The 14,399-nt window shown below is 32.2% G+C and overlaps 1 protein-coding gene across 1 annotated transcript; it reads left to right on the forward strand.

The window, feature by feature from the left end:
- The first annotated feature begins 378 nt into the window (after window positions 1-378).
- Window positions 379-14,289, forward strand: LOC127715573 (alcohol dehydrogenase class-3-like). The gene is made up of 11 exons (XM_052221660.1): window positions 379-504; window positions 1,032-1,133; window positions 4,523-4,661; window positions 6,155-6,245; window positions 8,457-8,589; window positions 9,361-9,447; window positions 10,137-10,266; window positions 11,724-11,854; window positions 12,439-12,574; window positions 12,978-13,116; window positions 13,860-14,289. Exons 1-11 carry the CDS (start codon window positions 484-486, stop codon window positions 13,882-13,884), a joined length of 1,134 nt encoding a protein of 377 aa, XP_052077620.1. The 5' UTR covers window positions 379-483; the 3' UTR covers window positions 13,885-14,289.
- Window positions 14,290-14,399: the final 110 nt, after the last annotated feature.

Raw genomic sequence — 14,399 nt, forward strand, 5'->3', positions numbered from 1 at the left:
ACAGCCGCAGAAGACACTAAACTCAATTTTGCCTAGTGATGGAAAGACAAGCAATTGGCAACAAAATAAAACAGAATAAATATAAAGTTTGAGTGACATTTGCCTCACTAAAATAGGTATTGAATTCAGGGAAACTAAAATGACGTAAACACAAGTACATTATCGAAATTGTGTGTCGGTACCTGTCATAAGTGAATGCGGTGATTTCAATTAGATTGAAGTCTTTCAATGAATTGATTTTAGAAAATTAATGTTTAAAAAGGTTTAGATGTATAAACAGAATACAAATTAAAATGAACAGTGACTTCATAATAATCAAATTAACAAAAATAGTAGAATGTAACATATATATAAGTTGGACACAAATATATTTTAAAATAAACATACATTAGCTTTGTGGAATATCCTTCTGCACACGACACTTACATGATGGTTTTAAAACCCAGCTGATCACCGATTCCATTCACTTGTGAAAAAACAGACATGTCTGAAACAAGAGGAAAGGTAAGTCAACTGCAAATTCTTTTCAATAGATATTCTTAAAATAAATTAAATAATTTTGTTAGATAGAGAAAAAAATTAATTTGATGTACAGTTTAATAGAACTTATAAACTCATCACAAAATTAGTTTTATTAATGCTTGTTATATCTTCATGTTTTTGTACAATACCTACAAAAATAGCATGACATATGGAAACAGAGCATTACTTGATATTGGAAAAAATTAAAATGGTTCACAAATTATATATTTTATTGTAATTCTATTGCATTTGAAACCAAGGTTTGAATGTTTTTTTAATCGTTAGCGGTAATATCGTTAAATTAGATTATAAAAAGTAGTTGCACAAAGAAGTTTATCAACTCTTTTTTCCGTCTACTGGTTTATTCAAATAGTGGAAGTAAAATCAACCTTTTCTTTAGAGACAGTAAATAGTTTTCAAATGCATCTTCATTTGTAATATTTTATATCTCGTCGCGTTTATCGCGCTAACAATCAAATAAAAAGAGTAAATTATAATTTTCGGTACAGATCATTCAGTGCAAGGCTGCTGTTTGCTGGGAGCCAAGACAACCTCTCTCTATTGAAACAGTAGAAGTAGAACCACCAAGAGGAGGAGAAGTTCGTGTGAGGGTAGGTTACTTTAAACATTTTAACAATGTATAGACTTTGTATTATATAATGCATTAGACTAAAGAAATATATCTCAAGCTTTGAATGAAACATATCTTCCGTTAGTTGACACACCGGCTAATTGATAAAAGTTGGAATAATACTTGTCTTGTACATGTGCAATTATTGCGTCTGATTGTCTGGTAATTTTGGGAATGGATATCATTTGGATTTTAACACCGGTATCAGTCTAGTCTTTCCTTTGTCATAATATTTTGTTTTCAATCTAAAAATTTCACTCGGTCAAGTTGCAAGGTTAGAAAATTTACATGAACAATGGTTTACAAAGTTGTTGATGTCTTAGGCTTAGATTAGAGTCAATTACCTATCCGCTAATGCATGATGCCTCATCGTTTGATATAATATATTAACATGCGTCGGATGTCACATGTGGAGCAATAGCTGCTAACCCTTCCGGAGCACATGTGATCAGTCTTTAGTTTTATATATTGTGTTAAATAGATTTGTTTATTTTTGGTCGTTCAAATCCTGTAAATTAAGTTATAAAGCGACAATTAAAGGTAATAAACAAAAAACCAAAAATATCTATGGTATCATCTTCATGTATTTGTTTTTTATTGGATTAAGCGTGCTTCTTCTTTACTTTTTTTGTGAACTAATAAAAAAAAAAAAGTTTTCATCCACGATTCACATTTTTGTAGAATGGTACTGTTTATGTGTATGTAATAGATCTTTTAATTGAGTATAAGTGCAGAGTGAGAACAAATAAAAAGATTTGATGCTGTTGCAAGTTTAATAATAGTGATTGGAGATTTGTAGCAGATATTTAGATTTTTGAGAATCCGCATGATTTACACACAGGGGTTTGATACAATTTGCCGGGTTTACTATCCATACGAACCGTGTTTTTTCGGGTTCGTATTGATAGTCAACCCGGCAAATTATAACAAACCTCTGTGTTTATACCTTATGAAAATATAGAAAAGTTGAAAAAAGCGTTATTTAAATGGATTTGATGCGTGTTTTTTTGTCATGTTGATGACGCTTTTGTATCGAACATACTTGAAGTAGAACGGCAACCGTTAGATCGTAAGATAGCGTAAGATTAAATTACTCTGACTTTTGGTTCTTGGCAAGTCATTATGCCGTTGCCAATGCTACTAAAGGTACCTAGTTTGTTTCATGTGTAAGTCCAACAGTTTTCCATGATCTGGGTTTTGCCAATCAACTAAATTTAATTCATTTACACAAAACCTACACACCGTAATTAGTTCTATTTAGGTTTAGTTCTAAAAAGTAAAACATTGTGTTGTCTGAAAATTTTCTTAATTATCACGGGATCTTCCATATGCATGCTTTTGGAATGAAAGCATCAATGAGAAATGACTTAATTCTAACTTGAAAATTGTCCAATCCGTATGAAACTAAAAGGTATTCTTCAAATACCATGGTTCTGTCGTCTGTTGTATATATTATAAATTTAATAGCTTGTTCTCTGTTCATTGTTATTGAACGTTCTTCTATGTCTCTTTTTCTACAACAATAATCGACATATCAATGGGAGCATACCTAGTATGACCTTGTCGCATGTAAATGTGTAAATGCCAGGAACTTATTTTGTGATTGTCTTTTTTATTCAATCTTAGTGATTTTGTCCTTTTAAGAGTTTCGTGTTGATGATAAACTGTTGGCATTCTTTTTTAAATATGTTTACATCAATGTAGAAAATTGTACACATCTAGATGTTTTGTATGTTGCTTTGTCATTATTTCATCCCCACATGCCCCTTTGTTCATATGTTTTGAGATCAATAATTTTATTCAGCACCTGTTGGAAAAAAATCTCGCGGTGAACAGTACAAGCTAACAACCAAATTCTCTTTTTCTTTATGATAGATTTCCTGTCATGGTAGTTATCTTCGTTCTTGATGATAGCTAATTCAAAATAAGCCTTGTCAGCTTTTTTTTGAAATTTGGTTTGCAAAAATGAATTAGGTCAGGCTTTTTTTCAATTTCAAGAGAACTTACAATATTTATTATAATTGTAATTACAGAAACTCATTATAAAAAGCAAATATGCATACAAAATCTTTGTACATCGAAATGGTGTTATATATCATTTTGAATTAGGTAAAGCAAACAAACATTTCGATAAGGAAGGTGTACTTCATCATTTCCAATTACCAAAATGTATAATACGCGATGCCATAGTTCAGTAAGATGTTGTTAAAGTTTAAAATTAAGCATTTTTTAATAAGAAACTTCATTCAGATCTGATTTAGAGACATAATAGAAACATTATATTAAGGAGTTAGTTCAGGGACAAACATTCAATATACCTATCGACTTAAGTGTAGGTTAAGTAAATACAATATTTCTCAATGTGATTATTTTTTTAATTTTATCAATGCAGGTCTTCAAACAAAATGATGTAATTCAAGCAGATGATTCTTGTCAAAATAATTTTGATGCATTATGATTAACATAGGGTAGGGGTTTAAAATTACGAAACATTACAAAGGTAAAGGAGAGCATACAATATCTCAAGAATATGGCAAATATTTAGAGCAAAAACAAGACTGCATTCGGTTGTATTAAAATCTGTACAAAGTAATTGCACAAACGAATGCAAATCAAATCTATCCAGAATTTATTGATTCAATTAAGTACTTATAGAAAGGATCAACTGTAGTGATATATGGTATCGTTTGGTAAAACTTCGATCAAAAGTAATAAACATAATATGGTAAAGTAGTAAACAAAAAGCAGCATCCGAATTCATTAAAACCTTTTTTCAAATCTTTGTCGGTTGCGATCATGATTGTTATGGAATATTTTTGTACAGAAGGAATACCACATAAAAAATTTAATGTTTAATTTGTTTCAGCCACAATCCTGTCCTCGTTGTTTTTCTTTAACGATTTAATTATCTTCCATTGCGACTAATCATCGGAGTTTTATTTGTCATGAAGGGAGCCGTATTGGCACAGGCAATGTTTATTACTAATTAAAACCACCCTATCATCAGATTAAGTGAATGAAGCGTCGAAAATAACATCATATATCATAAAAAGAATTTTTCGAATCGAATTTTCATACAGATATATTTTATTCTTTTAACTATGTTTCATATTTTGTAATTAACATTAAAGACAAAATGACGATATAAAAACGAGATGTTGGTTGTTTGGTCAATGAAACAACAGTTCATTAAAGACCAAGTGACAAAGATATGACACTTCATTTCGAGAGATACTAAAAACCCAACGTTATTATTCTCCTCTTAATCTACTTTTTCTAGAAATTGGGGTGTTTCCATAGTAAAACATGGGAAAACAAAAGATTGAAAAATATTTACTTATTAGTAGTAAGCTTTATATGCTATTTAAGATTGCATTCACTGGAATCTGTCACAGCGATGCTCATATATTGAACGGGTGTATAGAAGCTAAGTTACCTGTCATCCTTGGTCACGAAGCTGCGGGCGTTGTGGAAAGTGTTGGGGAAGGCGTGACTAATTTTCAAGAAGGTTGGTAAAGTAAAAAAAATTAATCCCACGGAAGGAATCATCATGATATCAAATCAAGCATTTTTGCGCTATATATCTTCTTTTCCATTTTACACATTATTGTTTACCAATTGTAATTAAATTATATGCGTGAACAGTTTTTACTTACAAAATACTCTATATTTGCGCGTGTCTTGTTCTATCATTTCACTCTTACAAATATCACAACATGCATAACGTATCTACAAAAAAATGTACTTATTATAATAGTATTCTGGAAATACGTTTCCCGTTATGTTAAAAGTAAAGAGATTTGAGCATTTTTCTGTTACTTTCAGCTGTATATTTTTGATTTGCCCTTTAATGTTTTAAATTGCTAAGATCAACTTAAAATATGTAAACAGTAGAGGGGTATGTATGATATTACAGATCCAATAGTTGGCCCCTGAATACAAATATTGTAACATACTTCTGTTTGCTGTTTTTTGCATAAAAATCAAAACAGTTTAAAAAATAAATGCAAAATAGACGAAATTCAAATACGTGATTACTGATATGTGACAAACGACTATTATAAGGGTCTAATAAAGATATGAATGCTGATATTCGATGCATCTGTAATACTGAGAAAATTGCGTACATTTATTAATTCTATTTTCGAAGAAAGGACAAAAATGAGAGATTAATTATTTCAATTTCAGGAAAATTTACATACAGATATATGTATCAGATATCAGAATGCGTGTTCTTATTATTACGATAATCACCAAGTTGCATTATTTCATTTAATAAAATCCTCGCAATAATTATTGAATTTACAGTATTTTTTTATTTCCGAATTTAAGGGATTATTATAAAAGGTGTATTATCATACCTTATCTTTTCTATTAAGATCAAAGGTACATATCTTACAGCACCAGATTGGACGTACAAAATCAACAGTTTACATAAGTTCATTTTTAAATAGGTTTAATATTTGCCTGATTACATAAGTAAGCGCCCGTGCAGTTAAGAGTCACCTGCTGACAGCAGTATTCGAATTTTCATCTAAGTTATTAACCTGATAATTTGTCAGCTTCATAACATTCTATTTTTACTTGCAAGATCAACCTTGATCCTAGTTTCAATGACTGTGTGTTCATGTTGTTGTAAATAGGTTAATGCATGTCTGCTGTAGTTTAGAATTTCGGTAAAATCAAGCTAATTTTAGATAAGAATACGTAATGATGTTTTCTTTAAACTTAAAACGTGAATTGTGAACAGTAAAGGTTTTTGAAGAAAATGAATAGCTATCTGTTTTTATCTTAAAGAGCTAAAACAGCCGTTGACATGGGCCATCGTCTATCAATCTGAATATCAGATTGCTAAAAGCGGAATACAAACAAAAAAATACATTTGCCGCTGATTTCACGGAAAGCAGTTGGAAAGTCTACCTCTGTTTTTAGTAAAGGTTAAAACTGTATTATATTAGTCCATGCATGATGACTAAGGGCTGAGTTGACTTACTTTTTCAGGTGACCATGTCATTGCGATGTTCCTCCCAGAATGCAACCAGTGTAGGTGCTGTACTAGTGGGAAAACTGGTACTTGTGAAGTATTTATGGAGTAAGATATCACAATTATTTGTATGCCGAGTAAACAAAATCGTGAACTTATATTACTATGCAATAAATCAATACACAAGACGCGGATTTGCCTTTTAAAGCCATAACTAAAATTGAGAACGGAAATGGGGAACGTGTCTCAAAGAGACAACAACCCGACCAAAGAGAAGAAAACAGCCGAAGGCCACCAATGGGTCTTCAACACAGCGAGAAAATCCTGCATCCGGAGGCGGTCTTCAGCTTGCCCCTAAATAAAAATGTGTACTAGTTCAGTGAAAATGGACGTCATACTAAACTTCAAAATATATAAATGAACTAAAATTCGTAAAACATACAAGACTAACTAAAGGCCAGAGGCTCCTGACTTTGGACAGGCGCAAAAATGCGGCGGGGTTAAACATGTTTTGTGAGATCTCAACCCTCCCCCTATACCTCTAGCCAATGTAGAATAAACAAACACACAGCAATACGCACAGTAAAACTCAGTTCAAATGATGTCCGAGTCCGATGTCAGAATAGGTAACAAAAGAAAATAAGCAAAACGACAATGATACATAAATTAACAAAGGACTACTAGCAGTTACTGACATGCCAGCTCCAGACTTCAATTAAACTGATTGAAAGATTATATCTTCGTCATATGAAAATCAAGCGCAATCCCTCCCGTTAGGGATTTAGTATCATACCATCATAAAATATATGAGAAGTCTGCATTTTAACAGGAAAAACTCTGTTAAAAATACTCTTACGTTAGAACATGAAACATTTTAATTAGTAGTTTAATTATACAAAAAGAGTGTTTATTTTGAACTATTTTATGAAATTCAATAAAGAAACAAACAAATACTAATTCTATTTATCTGGTTGTTCTTTAACTTTTTTTTTTGAAAAAGAAAACATTTAATGTCTTATAAGAGAAATGTGGATAATTATACGCCTGGTATCTTAAATGAATTTATTAACCATTGTTAATTGGTATCATCAGCTCAGTCGTCAGCACCCCCGTGTTGACATAAATTATCATTGATACAGTCAATTTCGGTTCATACAATATTAATTTTTTCAAAAACATTTTATACCCCGATACATGAATAGCCTTAGCATTTAAAGATAAGGCACACTAATGTATTTTTGGGGTTTTCAATGTTCTTCAACTTCTTACTTTATTTGGAATTGCAACTGTTTTGATATGAACGCTTTTTGATGAGTCTTATTGAGACGAAACGCAAATCTGATGTACCATTTATTGGCTTCGTATCTTCGATGATTTTTTTCACACTTTTGCTAAAAGGTCTGCTGCAGTAAACTAAATAGTTCAAACCATACAGTAAAACCAGAACAGCCAAATGCGTTTACTCAAGCGGGTCATTCCATATTTATTGATTACCATACATTTTTTAGGGGAATATACGGGACACATCAATATATCGCATAAGAACTAGTAAAAGCTTCCAAAATTATATCACTCGACAGTTCATCATAAAATATAGAATAACTATTACAAGTAAGGATACCCCCACAACCAACAAAACCTCTATATGAACACTTGATAAAAGAAAATAAGTTCGAATCGATATAGCCGATTAAAACAAATGGAAAATAAGATATACCAAAAGTACAACTGCAAACCTTATTCTAAAATGGAACAGGCAAAAGCAAGGCTTAAAAAGGACAACAATCGCCCACAAACCGTCCATCGAACACACAAGATTGAGCAACATGACAAAGCTGTTGTAAACTACAATAAGGTTATAATGCCACATATAAAGTATGATTGATTGTTGCTTGCTTAACATCCAGTAGCAAATATTGCATGTACCTTCAGAACGATAAAAAAGCATGGGTAATCAGTAAAACCATGAAGATTATCTGATACACAAACACTCAATACTTAGTAACTCAAATAAAAAGACTGGTATCGATAAATAAAAAGAAACGTTTGTTATAATACGAACTTGATATTATGGACATCGTACAAACGGTCTATTTCTAGATAAAAAATAGAATTTTTGGACTTTATAATCAAGAAGTATGATTAAAGCGCGTGAAGACAATGAAAGGAAGAAATTGAATATATGAATTTATAATTGAGTATTTTTAAGATTGTATTGGGATTGACATTTTCATCTTTCAATACATAAGAAGGTTGTGTGTCTGTGAGTGTCATTTTCAATGATGTGAAGCTATATAAAAAAGACATTTTGTGTTTTAGCAAGAACTATGCCAATGGTTTATTAATGGACGGGACATCTAGATTCAGCATCAGAGGGAAAACTGTTTACCATTTTTTCGATACCAGTACCTTCAGTCAGTATACTGTGATACCAGCTATCTCGCTCGTAAAGGTAAGGTTTGCTTTACTTGTTTGTATAAAAAGATACAGTATAAGAGAAAACATTAACCACAATTAAAAAATGACAAAAATCATATGGCAAAGAACAAACATGGATTAAAAAATGCACACAACTTCAATGTCTAAGTGTACCACCTAATTTTGGGAGAATTCATTCAAACTATCTTTGTTTATATTCAGTCACTTGACGAAAGATTGTTACAGCCTTTGACTTATTACAAGCACTTTCGAATGAATGGGGTCGGTTGAACCAGGTTTTGGCACACCCGTGACAACCTTTTCCAGTTTTAATTCATGTGTTTCTTGGAGATAAGATCCTCTGACAGACTGTGTATTGACTGTGTAATTATAACATGTACATCCCATGCACGCAAACAGATAACCCTCAACTACAGATATCGTAAGGGCTCCTGTCCAGAAATACTTCGACACAGGCATTTAGTTCTTATCTTTACCAGACCAGACAGCACATGTCTGTGTATTTATGCATCCCACACACTGTTAAGCCCTGGCCTGGCAACAGTCGTTTTTCGGAAACACTACTGCATCAAAATGCAAACCAATTACAAAAAGATAGCTTATATAAAAATAAGGAGATGTGGTATGATTGCCAATGAGACAACTATCCTCCCAAGATCAAATGAAGTGGATCTAAGCAATTATAAGCAACCATACGACCTTCAACAAGTGTGTTTGGCTATTAACGAAGATTCATAGAAATATACATTTTGTACAAACAAATTTACTTTGTTTTATTTTGCAGGTCAACCCGGTTGCACCACTGGAGAAAATATGTTTACTTGGTTGTGGCATACCTACTGGATATGGTACTGCCGTTAATACAGCTCCGGTAACATACTATTGTTTTATTAGATGCATTTAAATTTATGAGATTTTATAAATTTTGAATAAAGCTAGTATCAACACAGCATCAATATGCAAAAGTATAATAAAAATCAACTGCATGATTTACGCATTTGGTTTATAGAAGAATATGGAAAAGGATGTTGGTTTAATTTTGTTTCTTTTTTATAAGTTCATTTTCAACCGATATATAATACTTTATGAAAACTTACGTAGACCTACGTACAATGTAAGTGAAAATTGTTAAACTTGGTTCAAATAGTCAATTTAGTATTGCAGTTTTGATATGTTGTGCACTTTTGACCGCCGATTAGGCTTGAACATAAAGTGCAAGCATTGAAACTTCAGCCACTACAGTATGAATATATTGTTTTCATAGTGTGATCATTAAAGCATTGAAGTAATATTCCATGTTTAAATGATCTGTAATAGTTCTTTTGTTCACAATAAGCTTTAATTTGAATATCCTACATAAAAGTTTGATTAAAATGCTGACATAAAATTTCAAGTTCTAACATATCCAATTTGAACTAATTGTATTGCATTATAAAAATCATATGGATTATCGTTATAGAGTTTTTTGTTTTAAGTCCATGCAAGTCAAAATGTTTTAATTGTTGGCATTAAATATATTCCAAGCTAGAAATGAATAAATATGTTGTCTATTTGCAATAGGTGAAACAAGGATCCGTCTGTGCAGTGTGGGGACTGGGGTGTATTGGATTGGCATGTGTTATGGGGTGTAAGGCTGCAGGAGCCGCCCGTGTCATCGGAGTAGATATCAATGCAGACAAGTTCGAATTATGTATGTTGTTTTCAAATTATAAGAACATACGTAAATCGGAAATTGGATTTATCATGACATCAGAAAAATAACACTGTAAACAAAAATTAAATACTAGGTGTTGTTTCTAATTGTAACTTTGTAAATGTAAATAAAAAAAATGTTATTGCATACTTCGGAGTAATGAAAAACACTTAGCAATGTAACATTGTAAATGTAAATAAAAAACAACATGTTATTGTATACTTCGGATAAATGGAAAAACACTTAACAAACTCATTATATAGTTGATATCACTATAACAACGCATTCAAATATGTGTAAAATTTAAGTGTATACAAATCCAACTATAAGTTTAATAAATGTGGGCTAATTTGCAAAGGGATTGAAAAAGATATTTCTCATCTATTGCAAGCCTCCTTGACGTAGCGAAGTTGTGTGCAAATTATTACTTTCAGACTCGATTAATTTCATCAAAAATGAATTGTTATGTCACATAACAGTTAGTTATTTATTATTTAGAAGAATCGACTCATATTTATCTGTTTTCCGTAGCTCTGTGTTTTCCTGTTTCAAATCTGGGTTTTCCATATTCAAACGGTCGTCTCCTATTCAGACATCCACTTGATCATAGGCACTTTGCAAGGGAAAATTCATATTAGAGCTATTCTTTAGACCTATTTTCCTAATTCTTGTAGTTTAAAGGTTTGGTTGGCTTGCTTGCTTTGTTTGTATAATGTTTATTCAAGCATTGTAATTAAGATTAACATCTGCAATCAATAGATAGGTTGTCTTCAGCTTGCATACTTAAATATTATTGGGTGCTAAGTATAATGCAGAGTATAATGTATACAAGCTGAAGCCCCGCCTATCTATTGATTGTAGATGTCAATCTTAATTACAATGATTGAGCAAACATTTATACAAACAAAGCAAGCAAGCCAACCAAACCTTTAAACTACAAGAATTTGGAAAATAGGTCTAAAGAATGTGACGGGATTTCATGTATTTGTGAGCGCTAAACCCGTACACTAACATGAATCACTTGCACAGCAGAACAGCATCTAAGCTGATTGTTGAAAGGGACTTGACTTACCAGATCGGTACTTAGCAGAGACAAAACGAAGAAAATGGACGAAAGAAACACGCATGTAGTACCGATTTAAGAGCACTCACAGTTACTGTAAGCTAATGCAACGTCCAATTTCGACTAATGAATAACCCGTGTTTTCCAGACTAGAATATCAATCAGTAAACCCCCAATTAAACTTTATTGATGATCTGTCTAACATAAAAGGGAATGATTCTTTACAGATAAAAAAAGGTATGCATTATGGATATTTGCGAAAATCGAATTTACAATTAGATCAAATAAATATAATTGCTATTAGTTTGACCATCAAATTTATTTCCAGTTCTAATCACACATGCTTATTTTACAATAAAGGTTTAGTTCAACTTTTTGATTTATTTCGTAGCTAAAAAGTTTGGAGTGACAGAAGCAGTCAATCCTTTGGACTATGATAAACCAATCAACGAGGTACTTAAAGAGAAAACTAATGGAGGACTAGACTTTGCCTTTGAATGTGTCGGGACCACTAAAACAATGGTTAGTTGTGTACTGAGAATTTCAAGTGATGGTGTTGTCGCCTTGTGGAATAACAAAAGAAGACGAATTAAACATTTTGTTTTAAATTCCTATCTTGCCCTTTTAAAGCCAACTAAAATTTCAATATTCCATCTAAGTGGTAGCATGCTCGCCCCGGGTGCAGGAGGTTGAAATCAAAGTCTTGAAAATTGGTATATTTACTACTTTTCCGCTAAGCGCTACATTTAGGAGTTAGTTCAAAGACTGCATGGCCGACTCGGCATTAGAATAATGTGACATTGGTGGCAGGTCTCCTTGTGGACTGTTACCTTGTGAACTAGCACTTTAGTACGTGCTTTTAGTATAAAGCATGTTTATATCATACTAACATATTTAATTAATTTGCCATTCTCTCATTATCACCACCAGGGTCGGATATTGGGGATAGAGGGTTCTGACCTCCTTATGGATCACACCTGACCATCATCGTGATCACCATCACATCACATGCATTTGGTCACTGGTTTATCATTGGCTAGTTATTGAAGATTTAGAAATAATTCTTAGAAATATTCCTAAAAATGAACAAAATATTGTTGTTTTAGGAGCAAGCATTTATGTCATTGCACAAAGGTTGGGGTAAACTGTGTGTCGTCGGATTAGCCCCCGATGGAGATATCATTAAAGTACCACCTTTTGAACTGTTATACGGAAGGAGCATTACTGGAGCACTGTATGGAGGTAACTTTTGATTTATGTTGACCACATTTTAACAACATAAACAGTTAGGATATTTATTCATTACTACTAGATGGTACCCGCGCAAGCGCGGATGTGAAGGACATGTATCGCGAGCACATCCTGTATAATCAGAACAACACCTTTTAGCTTGAGCCAAGTGTTTTCGTGCAAACTCGGCAAATTGGTTCCTTTAGTATAATAGAATCTTTGAAACACCACTACAAAAAACATGTATTATCCACATGCATAAAAGTGCATTTAAACAAGAGTTGATAAAGAAATACACATTGTTATTGTTGATATTTATCGGACAGCATTTGTTAACTGCCCGATATTTTAACTATTTTTCTTTTTTTGAAAAGTTTTCAATATTAAAAGTTTGAAAATATGTATGTTTTAATAGATCACAGACGTGCCAAGCAAGTCCCTGAGCTCGTAAACAAATACATGAGAGGGGAAATATTGATTGACGAGTTTATTACCCACACTATGCCTCTGGATAGGATAAATGAAGCTTTTGATCTCCAGAGAGACGGAAAGAGGTAACTATAGAACTGTAACGGATAATCAAAACTCCAATTGAAAGTACAAACATTTCTATCCTTTGTTTGTTTGCATATACAACATTGTAACGACAGTCGTAAAGCATCAATTTATGTTTTCAAAAACGACATAAGGAAACCATATAATTTCTAAAGTGTTCTAGAAAAGATAAGGAAGATTAATCGGCCGTGAAGATGGCCATGTATTATATTATTAATTTCACTATTAGACGGGAGTTTTGTTTTTGCGCCAATTTAAAAAAAAAAACCTAAATTTTCCATTTGCTCAAAAACAATGCTTTGCACTTTGCATCATATTTGCGGTAGAGGTCAATTTAAACGCAGTGTAATATTTTACGTAAGGTTATTATATTACCTATCTTGCTCGAAGCCCCAATTATAACTGTCAAAAATTGATGAACAGGTTGCAGATGACAGATTGAAGAGGTTTAACCTTTACAAACCATATCAATAAGTTATATGAAGCTTATGTTTCACAGGTGTTTACTTTTTAATAAAAAAATTTACTCTCATGAAAAAAATATTACCGCAAAAGAATTTGAGTTTCAAAAAAATGAGAAAAAAGGTAAACCCCACAAATAACAACCCAAAACGCAAGCAAGAAAACAAAACTTTCTAAAGAAGTATGTGAAACGCTGTTACAATTTGTTTACTTTGTTTTACTCATATTATCCACTGCACATTATCCATCATTATAACATTTCACTTTTTTGTATTTTCAGTCTCAGATCCGTTGTAACAATGTAGAAACAGTTTACACAACGTCGCTGTGACTTCATAGTCCACTGGATATACTAGTAGACGATTTCATATATTTGTGTTGAGTTAGAACTAGATAAACAACTTACAGTGCAGCTCAAATTTTCTTGATCGAAACCTTCTCTTCACATACCATTTTTGGATTCATCCCAAATTGTTGCATTTTAGTAGCATTGAGAAACTATTTGGTTTTTTTCACTCGATATACTGTTAACATAAAATCATGGTTATCGAGATTACCAAAGTTAAGAGTTATCAACTTAGTTCAAGAACCGAAAATAAACTCATATAATTATGTAGCATTGTAAGCTTTATGTAAATCTTATATTCGTATATACATGCTGTTGTTTTTATAAAGTTAGATGCTGATAATAAATAACCGCAAAATGCGAACTCGATTTATTAAAAAAACTATAAACAGTTTTACACGAATGAACCAAAAATCAGCCCAACGCAAACTAGATCTGTACCTCACAATGTAAACAGTTAAAAAACATTAGCCC

This window comes from Mytilus californianus, unplaced genomic scaffold, assembly GCF_021869535.1.
Source record: "Mytilus californianus isolate M0D057914Y unplaced genomic scaffold, xbMytCali1.0.p SCAF_9, whole genome shotgun sequence".
Taxonomy (NCBI): Eukaryota; Metazoa; Mollusca; class Bivalvia; order Mytilida; family Mytilidae; genus Mytilus; species Mytilus californianus.